The sequence below is a fragment of the Crocodylus siamensis genome, chromosome 2, assembly GCF_052110815.1.
Source record: "Crocodylus siamensis isolate JL-2025a chromosome 2, ASM5211081v1, whole genome shotgun sequence".
Classification (NCBI taxonomy): Eukaryota; Metazoa; Chordata; order Crocodylia; family Crocodylidae; genus Crocodylus; species Crocodylus siamensis.
The window spans coordinates 139,854,384-139,874,004 of record NC_143396.1 but is presented as its reverse complement, the minus strand read 5'-3'; the positions used below and the strand labels follow the sequence as shown (position 1 = coordinate 139,874,004).

The 19,621-nt window shown below is 43.8% G+C and overlaps 1 protein-coding gene across 2 annotated transcripts in view; it reads right to left on the bottom strand.

The window, feature by feature from the left end:
- The window catches only part of CFAP299 (cilia and flagella associated protein 299), a 499,375-nt gene that overhangs the window by 60,207 nt on the left and 419,547 nt on the right, over positions 1 to 19,621 (bottom strand). For both annotated transcript variants that reach the window (XM_090034761.1, XM_090034760.1), the window contains exon 4: positions 9,652 to 9,794. In XM_090034761.1, coding sequence (XP_089890887.1) covers positions 9,652 to 9,794 — 143 coding nt within the window. The remainder of the gene's footprint in view (positions 1 to 9,651; positions 9,795 to 19,621) is intronic.

The following is a 19,621-nucleotide window of genomic DNA, read 5'->3' as shown; positions in this document are numbered from 1 at the left end:
ATTCCACAATGGCTTTTTCTGCTACAGCAATATTGCTATCTTTAATGGGTTAATAGAATAATGTCCTCTTTTCATTTGCTATCCTCTTATTTCAGCAGAACGTTTGGTTTGGTTCCATAGAGGGAACATTCTACATTCTGTCTGAACAAATTGTATTACACTTGTTTCTCATCAGATTACATAAATTAGCGGAGAGGGAATGGATCCAATTACAATCCAGATTCCAGGTCCATGTTTCAGTTCAGCCTCTTAAGTACTAACTTACTGCTGAACACATTCCTTTAATTTAATAAACTAGAACCAAATGAGGATCATAACACATAAATAATACTCCCTTGATGGAGTAATGCAATAAAATGGCAAAGAAAGTCTGAGGAACTATATAGATCAAGTACAGGACTCTTGCGTATTACCCAGTAGATTTAAAAAATGAATCCCACATTAAAAATCTTAATTGTCCAAAACTTTCATCCTGGGTTGTGAGCAAGAATTTGATCTGACCCACACTTACAAACAGGTTTAATATCTTCTGACAACCTCATACAGCTAATGAAAAAATGTGTTGCACCAAAGGAGGAAATTCTGAGTCAATGGGAAGTACTAATTTCCATATTTAAAGAATAATCTTTGGACAGCTTTGGGGCAGATGCTAATTCCTCTTGCAACTTCAAACATCTGTGATTCAGTTCCAGATGACCAAAAGTACATATCAAGATTCGAATCAAACTGTTTCTCCAAATTTGCTAATTCCTTCTGTATGCTGAGAAGAATTTTGAGGCTGTTTGAACAGATATGCCAGAGTGTGGGCCTGGGCGAATAGGGAAGTATTTGATCTGTATTCAACTGATAGTGATTTGAATCACTGTCCCCATTCAAATCAGCCAAATCCACTGTGCCTGCCTCTCCCTGGGCAGGGGAAAGTAGCAGGACAAGCCAACATGGATGCCCTGCCCATCCCCATCCCCTGCCTACTGGGGGATGGCAGGATGAGGAAGAAGGGGACACTGGCTGTCGGTGCTAGGCTGTGGCCTTGAACCCAGGGCTCTGGCCTGCCTGGCACAGCTGCCCAGCCCAATCTCCCACCTCCCCAGCAGAACAGTGGGATGGACACAAGTGGCCAGAACCCTCTATCTGGGCCTAGCCACATAACCATCTCCTTGTTACTGGAGTGGCCAGCTTACATCAGATGACCCTTCACCCCTTTCAGTATAAACCACTAACCTAGAAGAGGAAATGTCTGGGCAACAAGGTTCAGCCTTGTACTTAGATTGCTGCATCCTTGGCTTATGTTGCTACTGGCTTCCTGACAGACCCAGCTTACCCACAGATCCTAAGTTTTGCCTGATCCTTTGGATGCTTGACCTGATTCTGGTTTTCTGGATGTCTGACCTGGCTAGCTTCCTGACCTTGTGCTCTGCCTGAGTCTTTGGATCTCTGACTCATTTGCTCAGATGGATCTCCTGGTTCCTGGCTTGTCTACACTCAGGCTTGGTACACTCCCCCTAGACATGGTTACCCATGACCTGGCATGACAGTAGGGAGCAGGGTGGGGAAGGGACTGTAGGGACCAGTGGGAGACTGAGGCTTTGGGGAGAAGGGGGAAGAGTCAGAGGCTGTGTGGGGCAGGTGGTGGGGGTTGAGGAGGCAGACTGCAGGGGGGGAAAGTGATGGAGGCAGAAGAGTAAATGTTTAAAAGGGCTGCTGATTTCCCTGCTATGGCAATGGGGAGGGCGGCAAATTTAAGATAAGCCTCAGATAATTACATCCTATACTTGGAACATTACAACAAACTTGCACATTTTCCATATATAGAATTTAATTATTGCAAGGGGACACCTTAAATTTGCAATCATCTTGAATTTGAGTAAATATGGTAATTAATTTAGTTAAAGGATTGATCATTTTTATATTATATGCATAGCACATCATAAGGATTGAAAATATTCTGGAACATGTAGCTGAGGTTCAGCAAACCTGGCATTTAAAAATGTTTAGACCTATGCCACAATTAGAGGCCACCTTTGCTTTTGTCCACTGTTCTTCCATAAGTTGGGCTACTGGTCACTGTAATTCTTACCCGGAGTGAATGAAAGTAAAGGTTTGGTTAAGTACAAAGGGTTCTATTTCCCACTGAATGTGGAACAGATAGGAAGTGAAAAGGGCGAGGACAGGATAGCTGGAACACCACATTCTTAACCATGGACACCAGAACTGTTTAAAGTTATGAGAAAATCCTAAGATATTGCTTCCAAGGAGTCTTCCAATGCCAGAAGGACCATATGACGTGCCAAAGAGAAACTATTTATTCTTTACCTTACTGACAAATACAGTAATGTTAAACTACATTTGTCCTAATATACACAACAGTTTTGATTCCCACCCCCCCAACCCCATGATAAACACATACGCTATGAGAGCTGGTTCAACAGATCTCAACAACTTAAAAGAAGTCCATGCACATTTTTGTGTTCATATTTGTGTGGGTTCTTTGATACTGTAATTCCTCATGCAAATAGCTCTATATGTTTGTTTGTGCACATAACTGGAAAGTGCATGTGCAAAGTAGGGAAGCAAACTTAAACAAGATGAAAGGATGTTCAGGCAAAATGTTATGAAATGATATCATCATGTCACAGGAGTATTATGAGATTTAAATCAGGCCAAACTTTTCAAACTTGGATTCCTGAAGTTAGGCATTTTAATCAGTTTTCAGTTGTTTGCTTTCCAGAGGTGCTGAGCACACAAAAAGCCTTCCAAATTTCCATCTTATTTTTTTTAATTACATAATTTATATTTTTCTATATCTGTACCCAAACTGAAACTTTTAGTTTAAATCCATCAGCCTTTTGACCGTATTAAATTTCTCCTGCTTCAAAACCAAGAACAATATTTCCAAAAGGCCCAATATTGTACACAACATGTATGTATGTAGATATGCTGGCATAGAGAATATATATTTATAGCTTACTTGTGCTCAGATACATGTTCATAATCATTGTATAATTATAAATAGTTCCTGATCCTTACATAAAGTTAGCATTGAAAGTCTATAGGCAAAATTCTTTCCTAATATAAATCCCATGTGAGCCCTTGGTGTTACAGCAGGGTTGACTTGTGCATGTGTAAAGTTTTTAGGACTGGTTACAGCAGTGAGAGTTTTGCATGTGTACAGTTTTTAGGACTGGGAATTTAACAATCCCATTGACTCCAAGGCATTTCTAGTTCATACCAAAAGTTAATTTTTTTGGCAGGTGAATGGATAACCAGCTTCCTTAAGAGCCAACAGCTGCAATTAAATGGAATTCCTTTATTCTGCTATAGGGAGTTGCAGAGCTATTACAGTGGCCACTCTCCTGTCTGGGGTACTTTGAGTCTTGTGTAGTATGCTAGGGGCTCTTGAACTAGGGAAAGTTGTATGTGCAGTGTTTCTCTGTATTGTATCATGGTTTATTTTACACAAGCTTTTCTAAAGAAAGGGGGCTTAATTGTTCCAAGACTGTGTTTCTCTTTCTTGTGCAAATGCAAGAACCTGTCTTAAGACAGGCAGTAACAGCTATTAGATCCTTTTGCCTGCTCACTGGTTTTGTTTGACTTCATGGGCTCTGGATTCACAGTGCAGTACAAACAGGAGAAAGACAAGACAAGAATCCACAGCCTATCCACTGCAGCTTTCCTTAGGAGACTATACCATATGATTAATACTAAAAGAACTAATAGTGCAGAAAGTATCAGTCTTTATCATGTTAACTATAGCATGCCCTGACTCGAATGTATCCTGTGTACCAGGTGTGGCTTCTTTCCTTAAGTAAGCATGTACTGTTTATGGCCTATAGGTTTTCATTACATTTGTAGGAAGAATGCTGTGCTTGTTACTTACATCCCAAATAATTTACTGAGGACATTTTATTAAAGAGAGACCATTAAAGTTATTGCTATTGCTTGGCTTCATGGATTTGCATTCGCCAAATAAATAAGTAAAGATATGTGGATCATATTTTTACATTCCTTAAATACTAGCTGGAGGGAATTAAAGTTTATCTTTTCTTTCTGTTCACCCAAAGTGGACAGCAGTTTTTGTTTTTTGGTTATTTTTTTTGCAAGCTACTGAAAAGAGACAAGATCAGAAGGAAACTCTGTTCCTCTGAATATACAGAACTTATGTGAGAATTGTTGCATGACAAAAACAAAGGAGCAGAAAGCAGAGCAGCAGATTGGGAAGGGGATCAGACTGGCACTTGAGGAGGGTGTGGGGCTAACTTGTGGCTTGCCAAAAAAGTTAGCCCTCACTGAACTGCTTGAAAAATGGAAAGAGGTTTAATGAAGCACTATAATGTGATACAACTAACACTCTTCCATCAGATTACATCTTCTAAAACAATAAGTTTCTTTTGGGGCCTCCTGAGTAACGTGACCAGAACTGCACAGGCAATGCTGACAGTGATAGTGGACAGGCAAGCACTACATCTGAATTTCTCCAAAGTTCAGGTGGGTAATTCAGGTGCAGAGTTTTGTGTGGGGTAGCTCTAATCATGACATAGCATGCACAACTATAATTAAGCCCAAGTTAAAAACAGCGACATTATAATACAGAAAGGAATGTGTTGTGCTATTGGCCACAGTGATGGAAATTAATAGAGTTGTTCATGAACTGCCTTCAGCTACTCTAACTCATAGCAGGAAAACAGCAGTTGAGGCATACACTAAATGAGGCAGCTTGCACACTTCAATACAGAACAAGCAGGACTAAACTGAACTGCTGTGTATCAAAGGTGAATGCTGTCTGAACACTGTAAGGGTGATTTTAAGAAGGCTGTGTATCAATTAGAGCTGTGCAAAATTTCTCCAGGTGTTTCATTTCAAAGCTGTTTCGACATGTTTCGAGCTTGAAACATGGGGCTGTGCCAGACTCCTCCTGGGGATGCGGGCCCCTGGATCTGCATGTGGGATGATAGGAAGGTGCCACTGCTGCCTGGGACCAATGCTGGGTGCAGGCCATGTCCAACACTGGGAAGATTGCTGCTGCCACTGGCCCCAGACAACAGCGGCAGCCTCCTTTCATCCCGCACACAGATCTGGGGGCCTGCACTCCTGGGAGAATTGCGGGGCTGTAGCGGGAGGACAGGAGGCTGCTGCTGCCAGCAAGTGAAAGGGGTTTTCCTTTCACCTGTTTGAGGTGCAGGTTCCCAGAAACCTCTGCACCTATCTCCTTGAAACTTGGTAGCCTCAAAAGGCATTTTCATGATTTCCTATTATAGTCTATGGGCAAAATGTCAAAACCCGTTGAAACAGCGAAACAGTTTCAACAAAACAAAATGGAACAGTGCTTCAAAATGAAATAAAATGACAAAACAAAATACTGTCCCTTTGAAACAGTGAAATGGAAGTTGAAATGAAACAGCATTGTTCCACTTCAACTTCTGTTTTGATGGAACAGTGTTTCGTTCTGAGTTTTGCTTCATTTTGAAAGCACAGTTCCATTTTGTTTTGTGCTGGGACCAGCGTAAGCACTGACCTTCCTGGCGCTGGGTGCAGGCTGCACCCAGCGCTGGTCTCCGCTAGCAGCAGCAGCCTCCTGTCATCCGGCAGGCACTGGGGGCCTGCACCCCTGGGAGGAGCTTGGCATAGCCCCACAGCCCTCCTGGGGGGGTGTGGGCAGGCCCTGATCTGCCTGCCGGATGACAGCAGGCTCCTGCTGCCGGCTGGGACCAGCGCTGAAGCCAAGTAAGCCTAGCTTCGAAACTCGAAACGTTTCAAAGCTTTTGAAACATTTTGAGTACCCTTGTTTTGTTTTGAAACTGTTTCAAAGTCTTTTGTTTTATTTTGATTTCGCTGTTTCAAGCTCAAAACACATCGAAACAGCTTCAGAATGAAACACCAAGCGAAATTTCGCACAGCCCTACCTAGTATCAATCTACTAAAGAACTTTAGCATACTCTGTAGACACAACATTGTATCCACTATAGTTTCCAGTAATAAAGTGGTTAGTATCAACAAATAGAGTCATCATCCTCCTGGAGCAAAAAGGTTAAAACAGGTACTTTGACCCCTTCTAGTGTAAAGAAAGGGAACTGCAGCATGTTTAACTGCATCCAGTAAATAAACAGTAGGAAAATTCACCAGCACTGACTACACATACAAACATAATCACACACTTGCATATGGGGGTCATGTTTTGTTTCTGTGGCATTGGTATGTTCATTGCAAAATTATTAATGTGGTCACTGTTGATACTAAAACTGTTGAAGCCCCCTTATACGCAATATATTTTATTCCTAGTTCTTATTCGCAGGCAATAATCTTGTGTAACATTGCTGTTAGAATTGTTCACAATGCCTGTTTTTTACAAAGTAAAGCAAAGGTATCAGTTTAACGATTTGTAAAATAAATTAATGAAATGTGGTCTGTCGTGGAAGTTCTTTGTCTTCTACTCCAAATTGCCAATGGTATTAGTTCGTTCTTTCTTGCAGGATGGTAGCACAGGCAGGGTCCAATCAAATTCAGGGTTCCATTTTGCTATACATTGTCCCATGTCCTTATTGGAATCAAAACACTATTGTATTGGGTTCCCCCTGCACTGGCAGTAAGGTGTGATGGTTCTCAGTGTTGTCAGATAACAGAACAAGGAGAAATGGTCTCAAGTTACAGCAAGGGAAGTTTAGATTAGATATTAGGAAAAACTTCCTTATTAGGAGGGTAGTAAAGCACTGGAACAGGTTACCCAGAGAGGTTGTGGAATCTCTATCCTTGGAGGTTTTGAAGACACAAGGAGACAAAGTCTTGGCTGGGATGATCTAGTTGGGGATGGTCCTACTTTGAGCAGGGCATTGCATTAGATGGCCTCCTTAGGTCCCTTCCAACCTTAATTTTCTATGATTATATGAAATCTGATTTGCAATCCCACAGTCATGTTTCCTGTACATGCGGCAGGACAGGAGATGTGATTGTGCAGATCGTGCAACAGATTCCATCACGCCTTTACCTACACATGTAAAGGGGGTCCTAAGGGCCTTCCATTTGAGACAAGTTTTCAGGGTAAATCATGATAATGAGAAACCCCATGTAGACCAAAGAGAGTGGGAGGATCACGGGACATTAATTTCATAGATTTCATAAATGTTAGGGCTGGAAGGGACCTCAAAGATCATTGAGTCTAGTCCCCTGACCCAGGGGCAGGAAGTCAGCTAGGGCCAAAGGACCCCAGCAAGATAAGCATCTAAGTGTTTCTTGAATAAATCCAGAGTAGGTGCCTGCACCACATATGGAGGGAGTCTATTCCAGGTCTTAGGGGCTTGGCCAGTAAAGACATTTTTTCTTATGATCAGCCTAAAACGATCTTGTAGGAGTTTATGACCGTTGGTCCTTGTTTTTCCTTTGGCCACTCTGGTGAACAGATGTTCTCCCAGATCCTGATGAACACCCCTTGTGTAGTTATAGGCAGCCACCACATCTCCCCTGAGCCTGTGTTTTTCCAGACTAAAGGTCCCCATGGCTCTCAGCCTCTCTTTATTTATTTGAGAAGCATTTATAGATGCAAACAAGGGTTTTGTTTGTTTTACCAGTTGTGACATTGCATTGGTGGCTCATGTTCATCTTGTGGTCAGTCATGACACCCAAGTCTCTTTCAGCAGTGGTGCTAGCAAGCGTAGCACTGCCTAGCCTATAAGAATACTGTGGGTTTTTTTTTCCGGAGGTGGAGTACCTTTCATTTATCAGTATTGAACGTCATCAGGTTTGCGTCCGCCTACTTACTAAGCTTATCCAAGTCAGGCTGAATCATTAGCCTGTCCTCAGGTGTGGACGCTATGCCCCAAAGTTTAGTGTCATTGGTGAACTTAGCCAGCACGCTTCTGACACCAATGTTGACATCGTTGATAAAGATGTTGAAGAGAACAAGTTCAAGGACAGAGCCTTGGGGGATGCCACTGGTTACAGAGCACCATAATGACTCACTGCCATCAACCACTACCCCTGGGTCCAACCTTGGAGCCAGTTTCCCAGCCATCAGACTGTGGTGTAGCCAAGGCCACAGTTGGCCAGTTTTTCCATGAGGAGGTCATGGGACACCAGATCAAAGGCTTTTTTCCCTTGTCCACGTGATATGTCACCTGGTCATAGAAGAAGATGAAATTGGTCAGGCAAGACCTACCCACGACAAACTCATGGCTATCCCTCAGGATGTTGCCCTCAGCCAGCTTATCCAGAAGGGTCTCCTTGATAATTTTCTTGAGAATCTTACCAGTTTTCCAACTCTCTACATATTTGAAACAGGACTTTTTGTTATCCTTGTTATATGAAGCCAGATGGAACTCGTTTGCAGTCTCGGCTTTCCTGATCTGGTCCCTGCAGGTATGGAGCAGTGCTGAGTAATCCCCTTGGTGGTAATTCTAACCTTCCATTCTTTATAAGTCTCTCTTTTGAGGCTTAAGAGGTCCTTGAGTTCCCTGCTGAGCCAAGTGGGTTGCTGTGCCCTTTTGCTACCCTTCCTTCAAGATGAGATGACCGTCCCTTGTGCTGTCAGGATCACTCCCTTGAGGAGCAACCACTCCTCTTGGACTCCTCTTCCTGTTGAGTCATGGTCCCTTAGGGCCTCAACAATGAGCCTCCTGTTCTTGTCAAAGTCTGCTTTCCTGAAGTCAAGGACTTCAGTATTGCAGACCAACTTGCCAGCTGTGCAATCGATAGTAAAGGTGATCAGCTCATGGTCACTGTCACCCAGCTTTCCATTGATTCTTAGGTCACTGACTACGTTATCCCCTTTGGCCAGTACCAGGTCCAACAATATTTTACTTCTCGTCAGCCCATAGACTTCTTGAGTCAGATAGAGCTTGTCCACACACATGAGGAAGCTTTGCGACTGATTGGATTTGTCTGAGTGCTCTTCCCATGAGATGTCCAGGTAGCTGAAGTCTCCCATGACAACCATGCACTGAGAGCACGCAGCCTCAGCCAGTTCCCTGGTGAATTCCTGGTCCAGCTCTTGTTTCTGGTTAGGAGGTCTGTAGTCCTACCATGATGTCACCTGTGCCACATTCCCCATGTATTTTGACCCATAGAGACTCCAGTCATCCCTCCTGGGTGCCAATGTCAATTTGAAGGGATATGTAGCCATTCTTGACATAGAGGGCTTCTGGCCTTGACATTAAGGACCTTCTTGACAATATTCAATAGAAAGTTTTTAGCATGCCAGATTCAAAGTGTTTGCACATGTAGGCTTATGCACAACCACTGTTTTTTAGACTCCATAGGGAGGTGAAATTTGCAAGGACCTGCAACACAGCTCAAGAAATATGAAACAAGTACAATTTCCACAATATCTTTGGAATTACGATTGGGCTACTACTAGGTGCTTTTGAAAATTTGACCCTAAATATTTAGTTCTCCCTGGAAAATGACATCATATTTACACATTCTATTTGTGTTATTCACATAAAATTCTGCTCTTAGAAGCAACTTGAGTAAATCAAAAGTATTTCCATTCAAATTACCTGGATCATTCTTGAGATTTGATTTTGAATCTGGGAACAGTGTCTGACTCTCACCATTTACCTTTTATTGAAGAGCATTTTTATGAACTATTTTCATATGTAATTATATTTAACTATACATGTTTCATAAATGCAGAATGTAAAAAAAGAAAAGCAAGTTAAAAACCTCAGATCAGTGTGCCTTGGAAGAAGTTTTTTCTTTCCATTAAAATACACTTCAAATTCATCAGTCTTCAGCCTGTGTGCATAGTCAATATATGCTGACACCTCCTGACCACGAGAATTTCGGTCACGGATGAAGATTATGGACTGGAAAAAAATACAAAATAAAACAATGTAAATAAGAAATAAAAAAAATGTGAGTAAAAACATTTTAATCTGAGCCATTCTTTCCTACAATTTGGTTAGGTAGGTTACAGATGGAATGGAAAAAGGAGCCTGCAGGGAAAATTCCGTGTGTGAAGAGTGGAAGGAACAGTTGGGGACCTGAAAAAAATGAAAGGATTGTCCATAAAAAGAGGAGGACTGGCAGTAACTGGGAACAGGAGAATAGGGTGGAGGAGAAAGTCACCAAACAAAGTGTTGTCCCATGGACTCTGAGGTCCATGTTCTTTAGGCATCTGTTGTTCAAGTCCAACTTTTGCTCTCATACATTCCAATAATAAATTAAATGTGGAAATAGGTCACTAATACTTTGGCAGCAATTCTGGCCTAGAAAAGGAATCCACTCCTACTTGCTGGGTGTGTCTATACATGCAATTAAAGTGGTCAAATAAACTCTGGAGCTTACTGCTCTGGAGTGTTTTGCTCCCAGGTGCATGTTCAAAGGGTGCACCAGGGAGCAAAATACTCCAGAGCAAATTGCCCCAAAGTTTATTCATGTGCACCACATGGAGCCTTGGTCAGAGCAGTCCAGGCTAGCAGGGAACCCAGGGGGTCAGTCTGCCAGCTCAGGACTGCTCTGACCTGGCTCTATGTGCTGTGTGGGGACGAAGTGGCTGGCTTGGGCACAGTGTGCTTCATTGGGGGGGTAGTCAGCAGACAGTCCACACGATGAGGCACACTGCACCCCAGACAACCACAAAGCAGCATGTGGAGATGGAGGAGCAGATAGCTCAGGCCTGGGCGCTCCTCAATCTGTATATGGGCTCTGCAGAGCACAAAAATAGGGGAGCAGCCCTGGGCTTGCTGCTCACCCACATCTCCATGTGTCACTCTGCAGCTGGCTGGGACACAGTGTGCCTCAGCGCAGGGGCTGCCTGCCAGCTAGCCCCTCACTGAAGCACTCTGTGCCTCAGCCAGGCAGGGCAGCATCTACATGTGTACTGCTGTGCATGAAAATCTCTGCAGAAGGGTAGGACTTGTATTTTACAAGACTATATTGCTGTGGAGTTCATTAGCTTTATGCACCCTACTAGGGGCACATGTGTAGATGCTGAGATATTTACTGCACAGTTAATAGAGACAACTCCCCGATAAATGTCTTGTGTATATGCGCCCTCTGAGAGTCTCTCTGAGAAGTTAGTTTTGGAGTCCCTAGAGGAGTAAGGTGGACATGGCTGCTGTTCTTAAGAGAGGGACTGAAGGCATTGATGAGATGGCTTTTCATGCTATTCCATTTGAGCTGCTCCCTCTTCTTTTCTGCTTCTTCACCTTTTCTTTGGTTTTATCTTCCATACTAGAGGAGGAAGGTTTGGCAGGAGATTTGAGACAATCCTTTCTCCATACTTCCACAATGTAAAAGGCAAAAAATAGGCAAGAAAGCAGTAGATAGGGGTTTTTGTAACTTAGATGACTGACAATTCTTACCATCTGGTTTTTGTGTAAGTACAACATGAATGCTGAGTACATAGACTTCAGATAGCTGAGATGCACAAGTTCTTTTCCATATCTGAAATCTGAGCATTTTTTTTCCTTCTGTAGAGAGGAAAATGGTACCTTATAATATGGAATTTTAAAAATCCATTCTCTAATTTAGCATAATTAGTCTTCTACAGCATAATGATTTCTCTAGCAAATTGCTGAGAGATCCTTTTCCTTTTCCATTTTCTACCACAGTCACATTTAATTCCATTAAAACACATGGTGACTATTGTAGTTTTTCTGCTGTAAACATCTTTGTCTTGTAGGGCCAGAGGAACCTTTCAAAAGCATGACAGCTCCAGCCACTTTGCCATAACACCTACTTCTCTCCATCCCGGCTTGAGATACACCTATCTGAGTCATGAGTTTTATCGTGAAAAAAAATATTATATTACAATGAGAAATAAAAATACTGGCAACCACTGCAATTATTGTACGTGGCATCTGCACTTAGACAAAATATTAAAAACTTATCATAAATACATGAACAACTGAGTCATCATCTTTTAAAAAAACACAAGTTACAGTTTTAAACAAGCAAATTTTATTACATTATATAGTACAGTAATACACATGGAAATACAAAACTGCAAAGTATGTTAACTGCAGCATAAAACATAAGACATCTTTCACTTCCCTTCTAATAGTAAAATTAATTTCCTAAAATAGGTATTCACAGATAATCAAGTATATATCAATACAGATCTCCAGTAGAGTCAATCACCATGTCTTTCATCAAAAAAACCTCCAAAACTTGTTTTGAATGTTTTGAACTTCAAAAACGCAATCGAAATATCAAAAAAAAAGAAATAAAAAAATGCCGCGATAAAGGCTTCCCCCTCAAAACTAAATGCTTTTGATCCTGTCTCACCTGTCAACATTGTTTTTCATTTTAGGTTCTGTGACTCATTTCTAGGTACCTATAAAGCTTTCATTCATAAAACTAAGAGTGTGCTTGAATTTTCTTAAGATGTTCTATCACTTTTGAATTTTGCCACACCTTTCTGCTTCAGAGGAGATTCTTATAAGTTTGCTTGTTTTCCCCCGAAATGTTCAACAGCAGTTAAAGCTTTTCATGTTAAAATAATTTAATAAAATCAGTGGAAATGAAATTTAAAACTTCCTTTCCACATTCCTCTTTAGCTTTTACCACAGCATCTATTGCTATAAATTTTCATTTATTCTATTGATATGAGAACAAATATAGATATTTGTTTGCTGGTAATCAGCTGCCTGCTGAGTGTACATGGTTGAGAATTTTCCCTTGGAATGTTTCTTCATTGAAAAAATGTCAATTCTTCTGACCCATCAAAAATCCACTTAAAACTACTTTTGATGTTGTTAGACAGACAGGATTTTGTGATGTACAGAGCTGACACAGAAAAACCTAATACAATAAACTCTATTAAGAAGATGGCAGTGTTGCCATAATTCATGCTAACATCACTGAAAGGGCAAAACAAGTATTTTTACTTTAAATTGGGCCTTAAGGGGAAATTTAAATATAGTAGTTCAGCCCTGCAAGATAAATTACTCTGTAGAGCTTATAACATTGTATCTCTATATAAGAAATAGAGGGCACAAATAAGCTATGTATCTACTTTTATGTGTGACCTGGAAGTTCTTATCTCCCAGTGCCTTAAACCTACCCTCATCATTGGTATAAAGTAGTGGTGCCTAACCTTTTCACTAGGGCTGTGCAAAACAGTACTGTTTTGTGTCTACTTGCATGTCACTGTTTTGATGGGACAGTGTTTAATTTCAAGTTTCATTCAATTTTGAAAGCATTGTTGCATTTAGTTTTGTCAAAACTGTTTTACGGTTTCGAAGTTTCACCCATAGGCTATAATGGGGAAGCACGAAACTGCCTATAACTTTCTCATTTCTTGCCTGATTCAGGTGAAACATGCAGGGATGGGTAGCCCTTTCTGAGGCCATGAAGCCTGCCAAGGTTCAAGGAGTTGGTGCAGGGGTTTCTGGGAAACTGCACCTCAGGCTGCTGACAAGGAAAACTTGTGACATATATGACAGTATGTTTTAAAGCGCAGTGGGGTGAAAACTGCAAGGATGGTAGCCCCTGCTGAGGCCATGAAGCCTGCCAAGTTTCAAGGAGATAGGTGCAGGGGTTTCTGGGAAACTGCACCTCAAACTGTTTGCACCCGTCGGGCTTCGATCATCCGGTCACGTGCTGCCCGGCTTTGGATGTTATAGGGATGTCCATTGCTCCGTCTCTGTGGTCTTGCTGAATGGAAGTCCCACCCTGGGGTAGTCTCTTCCCCAATCTCACCTGCCACGACTTTGTGTATTCCTTCAGTGTTGGGGTCCAACTACTGGGCCTCGCACGCATCTGGGACCTCTAGATGGCAGTCTTCTGCGAGGCTCCAACCTCCCCTACACCTCTCCCTAATACCCAGCCAAAACAAGTCACTGATGTCTCTCGGCCCGACCCCTGCCTATTGGTATTCTGGGCTCTCCTGTGGATACATATTAGATCTAACCCAACCCCCAAATCTGAGTTATACCTTTATGGGTCTACACGGTTGTCTCGATTCCCTCTAAGACAAAACTCTTCCTTTGACTGAGCCAACCCTAGGGCTCTATGTGACAGGCCTCCCAACCCCTCCAAAGGTGGGAAAAAGAAAGAAACAAAAGAAGGAACACTATCAATACCAGTAGGCTCCTGACTATACCAAATGGGCTAGCCTGGCCTCGAGAGTTTCTAGCTGGCCCTGTCTTGTGTATGCATATGCCTGGCAGCTACCACCTTCTCCCTTCTGTACTGCATACCACCTGTGTGTTAGCTGGCCCTTTGGTGGTCCCTCTAGTTCTGCCTACTCTGTGTCCCCCGCTGGGCAGCTCTATGCAGCTGGAGCCTGTCTTCTGCATCCCCTCCCACTGCTTAGGCTTTCCATTCCCCACCTGGGGTTGCTCCTGGAGCCTTTCCGAACCTGCACTGATCCCACCTGGCTCGATGCCTCAAGTTCTGTCACTCTCCTCTCTTCCTCGGGGGCAATCCCTGTTGTCACCTTCTTCCTCCTGATTTCTTGGATCCTCTCCCTTAAATCCTCTGTCTGAGTGAGATGCATCCACCTCTTCTCTCTCTGGGCCATCGCTGGTGTCTTCCCTGCAAGGGGCTTCAAGGCAGACTTCTGTCCCATGAGAGGCAGTCCTGCCTCCTCTTACCCCTAACTGGGGTTCCGGGGATACCTTCCCTGTTGACACGCCTTCCGGTCTTCCCCTTGTTCCTTCGCCCGTGACTCCTCTTATGCTTCCGTGCCGGCTCCTCTCGCTTCTTTCCACAGCTGGCCACAGTTTTAAAAAAATGCGGCTACCGAGCTGCATGGGTCCCGCCACCACTTCTGGTTTCACTGTGGCACTGGCTGCAGGTAAGAGATTCACCATTTTTTTCTCTCTCTCCTTGCCTTCCCTGTTATGTTCTGGCCCCCAGGGTCTGTCCCCTGTATCCTCCCTGTGACACTGTTCAAAACTTGTGTCATTTGTAAGTGTGAAGACAGAGAAAGCTGAGCTCAAACAATGCTTTTTATGCTGCTTTTCCATTCCTCCCCCAGAGCACTGAGATTGGAAGGGACCTCAGGAAAGGATGACAGTCACTGGCCAGCTACATAAGTCAATATCAGAGCAGTCCATCCCCCCACTTCCCCCACCCTCTCCTTAGTTTTTCTTTAGCTGCAAGCAAGCCCAGCTTTGAAACTTGAAACATTTCGAAACTTTAAAAACCTTTCGACTGCACACATTTCATTTTGAGGCTGTTTTGAAGTCTTTCATTTCATTTCAATTTTCCTGTTTTGAGTTTAAAAGAGTCAAAACAGCGTTGAAATGAAACAGCAAGTGAAATTTTGCACAGCCTTACTTTTCACTCTGTGGGCTAGATGGGTGGTGTCAGGGATTAATGGTGCCAGGTCCCTCCCCTAGTTGATGGGACCAATCTGGCTGTAGGGGCAATCTGGCTGTGGGACCAATCTGGCTGTGGGGGCAGGGTGGCCCTGATCTGGATGCATGGGGTGGGGAGGGGCAGAGTGGAGTGGCCCCAATCTGGACACATTTTGAAGGGGACAGGGGAATCAATATGACCTTGTGCTGATCCTGGGCTGGATGAGTGGAGTGGGGCATGGCAGGGCAGCCTCAATCTGGACATGGAGGTGGGGGGCAGGAGGGAAGGACAGAGTGGCGCAATCCTGACATATGGGCAAGTGGGGATACAATCCGGCCCGATCTGGATGTGTGGGGATACAGCCCAGCCCTGATGCCACTTCGCTGCAATGCCCCACATGAGGCTAGAGCTGGCCAAGTGGAGTTTCCACCACTCACCACTACCAAATTTTCCAATCTGTGGGGGAGCCCCATGGACTGGATTTTATGGCCCTGTGGGCTGGATTTGGCCCATGGGCCAGAGGTTGAGCACCCATGGTATAAATAGATGTGAACTCTGCCAAGATCAGCGGAGTAGTGCCTGATTTTTCCAATCATTAGTTTAGCCTATTGGAATATAACAGCTTGCACATTCCTGCAGCCACACATCAGTGATATTGGTTTTATAAGGGGGTCACGTAATTAATTTATCTAGCTGAAAGTGAATGAAATCAGCATTCTGCAAATTGGAAAATACAATGCTTGCTCCTATATTTTGTGCAAACAGGACAATAATTATGACTAAAAAAAGCTTTGGCTGTATTGAAAAGCAATGACTCACCCACAAGAACAAGTAACACATACTTCCTTCTTTTAAAAGTAAGACATGTCTCAAAAACGTGGCTGCAACATTTGGAATTATATTAGATATTATGCCAGCTCCAATATTGATGTTGGAAGTGGTGCGAGTAGTGGCATACTGGGATACAGTAAGCATTGCTTCTAAGCCAGTGCCTATCAGAAATGCCAAGGTAGCTTCTTTTTCAGAGGCCAGGATTTTGCTGTAGAAGGGGTATTTATTTTATGGCTTACTAATCAAGAGTTAATTGAGCCTCTAAGAGTGTGTATTTATGTGTGCATGTGGGCAGAGGCGTGTCTTTCCTGCAGGACAAATAGCTGCGACACATATTTGTGCCATTGCTATTTGTCCCTGGGCACGCCCCTGCAAGTGCACACTGGGAGATCCTGTAAAAAAAAGCTGCTAAAAACAGTGGTGTGGTGCACACAGCAGCAGCGTGCATTGCCAGAAAAGGAGCCTGGCTGGCCAGAGCCTTGCCAGAACTCCAGCTGAAGCTGCTAGGGCCAGCACAGGTGCTACCCCACCTAGGGCAATTTGCTGCACACCGGAGCATGCATTCAGGGTCATGACCAGGGACAAATAGCAGCAACACATATTTGTGCCACTACTATTTGACCCAGGACAAACCAGTGCCTGCATGCTTATTGGGACATGCTCTAAGAGTCAACTTTGACTCCCTAAAGTAACACCCCAGGGGGTCCAAATTTATGGAGAACATGTATTCAGCCTCTGCAGAATGTCTGAGAGATATTAAGTAAGAATCGGGCTGTGTCTAAATGTGCAATTACGGCATCTAAATAATCTGTGAAGCTTATTGCTCCAGAGTTCATTGCTCCTAGGTGTGTTGTTTGAGCAAGTGCCGGGGAGCAGTTAACTCAGGAGCAATAAGCTCTGCAGTTTATTCAGGCACAGCATGTGCAGCCCAGGCAGAGCAGCCCTGGCTGGCATGGGGCCACAGGAGTCAGCCTGCTATCCCTGTGGCTCAAAGTGCAGCATAGGAGTTGGCTGGGGCACAAGGGAGCTTCAGTGTAGCAGCCAGTGTAGCAGCTGGAAGGAACATGCATTAACTTCACTACTATATGACATGATAGGAGTGCACTTAGCACATTTTATCCTGCTTGAGCATCCGGACAAGTACATTTAATAAGTGCTAAGTGTCCCTGGCAACATGGCCCTTACACACTATTGCACAAGTCTTTCTATACTGAAAAGTACTTTAAATGTTGGGAGGGCCCTGGCGGGCATAGCCAAATGCCTAGCTGAGCCTAGCAGTTTACTGAGCTAGCAGACCTAAGGCACATCAGTGCCTGCAGCTAACAGTACAAGGGAGTAATGTGGCTAGCATCACATTCAGCCACCTATCACTCTGTAGCCTATACCACCGGGTACATATTGACTGGGGGCAGGCTCTTGTATGAATCCACAGGGAAGTTTGAACTCATCCCACAATTGCCACAATAAAAGCCATAATCATTTTGCCACCATGTCCCAATAACTGGGTATAGTACACACCCAGTTAGTCACACAATGATCCACCTCAGCCTGCAGCATAAATTCCTGAAGTGAATAGAGCCCTAAGGGATTTTTCATTCAACTAATTCAAATTAATGAGAAAGTGTGTGATTGTTTGCCACACACAGAATCTGTAAAGAAAACACTGCTTAACTAAAAGCTGTAGATATAAGGAGAATATACATCACAAATCTCCTTTTGGCCACCATTGAAGAAAACACGATGGCCTGATTCACCAAGGCAAATTTATGTGGCTCCAGCAATGTAACAGGATATTAAAAATGGACACAATTCATACTTCCATATTCTTTAAGGTCTCTTTATACTGCTACAGCAATGTAAGGTGCTTCAGTATGAAAGAGAACCACGCCCATGACCAGACTAAGTTTTTATGATGCCTGGAGAAGACAACCAGCGTGTATCCCAAAACAGAAAAAGTTATGAACAACAGCAACAACAACAAAACCTGAGTACAAAGGAACAGGAGTGAAAGGGGTGGGAAAGAAAGAAAAGCAGCATTGTATTCAGAGAACAAGGTTAAAAATTGGGAGATTTGTGTAATCCGCAGGAATTTGTATCACCTTACTGTATCCCATTTCTCCTTTTAGTAAATTGGAGTTCACATTGCTTTCTAATACCCATATTGTGAGGATTAATCCATTTATATTTGCAAAACTCTTTCATAGATTTCATAGACATTAGGGCTGGAAGGGACCTCGGGAGATCATTGAGTCCAGCTCCCTGCCCAAAGGGCAGGAAGTCAGCTGGGGTCATAGGATCCCAGCAAGATAAGCATCCAATTTGCTCTTGAAGGTGTTCAATGTAGGTGCTTGAACCACCTCCGCTGGCAGACTGTTCCAGACCTTGGGGGCTTGGACAGTAAAGAAATTCTTCCTTATGTCCAGCCTGAAACGGTCTTGCAGGAGTTTGTGACCGTTCGACCTCGTCATCCCTTGGGGCGCTCTGGTGAACAGACGTTCCCCCAGATCCTGGTGGCCACCCCTGATAAACTTGTAGGTGGCCATCAGATCACCCCTGAGCCTGCGCTTTTCCAGGCTAAAGAGTCCCATGGCTCTCAGCCTGTCATCGTAAGATCTCTTTTCCTGACCTCTGATCATGCACGTGGCTCTCCTCTGGACTCTCTCAAGCTTCTTCACATCCGTTTTGAATTGTGGAGCCCAAAACTGGACGCAGTACTCCAGCTGCGGCCTCACCAAGGCCTAGTACAAGGGGAGAATGACGTCCCGGGATTTGCTCGAGAAGCATCTATGGATACAAGCCAGCGTTTTGGTCGCTTTACTACCCGCAGCATCGCATTGCAGGCTCATGTTCATCTTGTGGTCAATGATGACCCCCAAGTCTCTTTCTTCTGTAGTGCTATCCAACGTAAGGAAGCTGCAGGTTTTTCCTGCCAAGGTGGAGAACCTTGCATTTTTCGATGTTAAACACCATCAGGTTCTCGTCTGCCCATTTGCTGAGCTTGTCCAGGTCAGCCTGGATCACCCGCCTATCTTCTGGCATGGATGCTTTGCCCCAAAGTTTGGTGTCATCGGCGAACTTGGCCAGTCCACTCCTGACTCCAATGTCCACATCATTAATGAAGATGTTGAACAGGATGGGTCCCAGGACAGAGCCTTGAGGGACCCCACTGGTCACAGGGCACCACGATGAGTGACTGCCATCGATTACAACCCTCTGGATTACAACTGGGAGCCAGTTTCCCAGCTAGCGGATCGTGGTGGAGCCAAGACCACAACTGGGCAGTTTGGCCAAGAGGTGATCATGGGATACCAGATCAAAAGCTTTTTTGAAGTCAAGATATATGACATCAATCTCTTCTCCCTTGTCCAGGTGATAGGTCACCTGGTCATAGAAGGAAATGAGATTGGTCAAACAAGACCTACCCACAACAAACCCGTGCTGGCTGTCCCTTAGAATGTTAGCCTGGGCCAGTCCATCAAGGATGGCCTCCTTAATGAACTTTTCTAAGATCTTCCCCAGGACAGAAGTCAGGCTAATGGGCCTGTAGTTA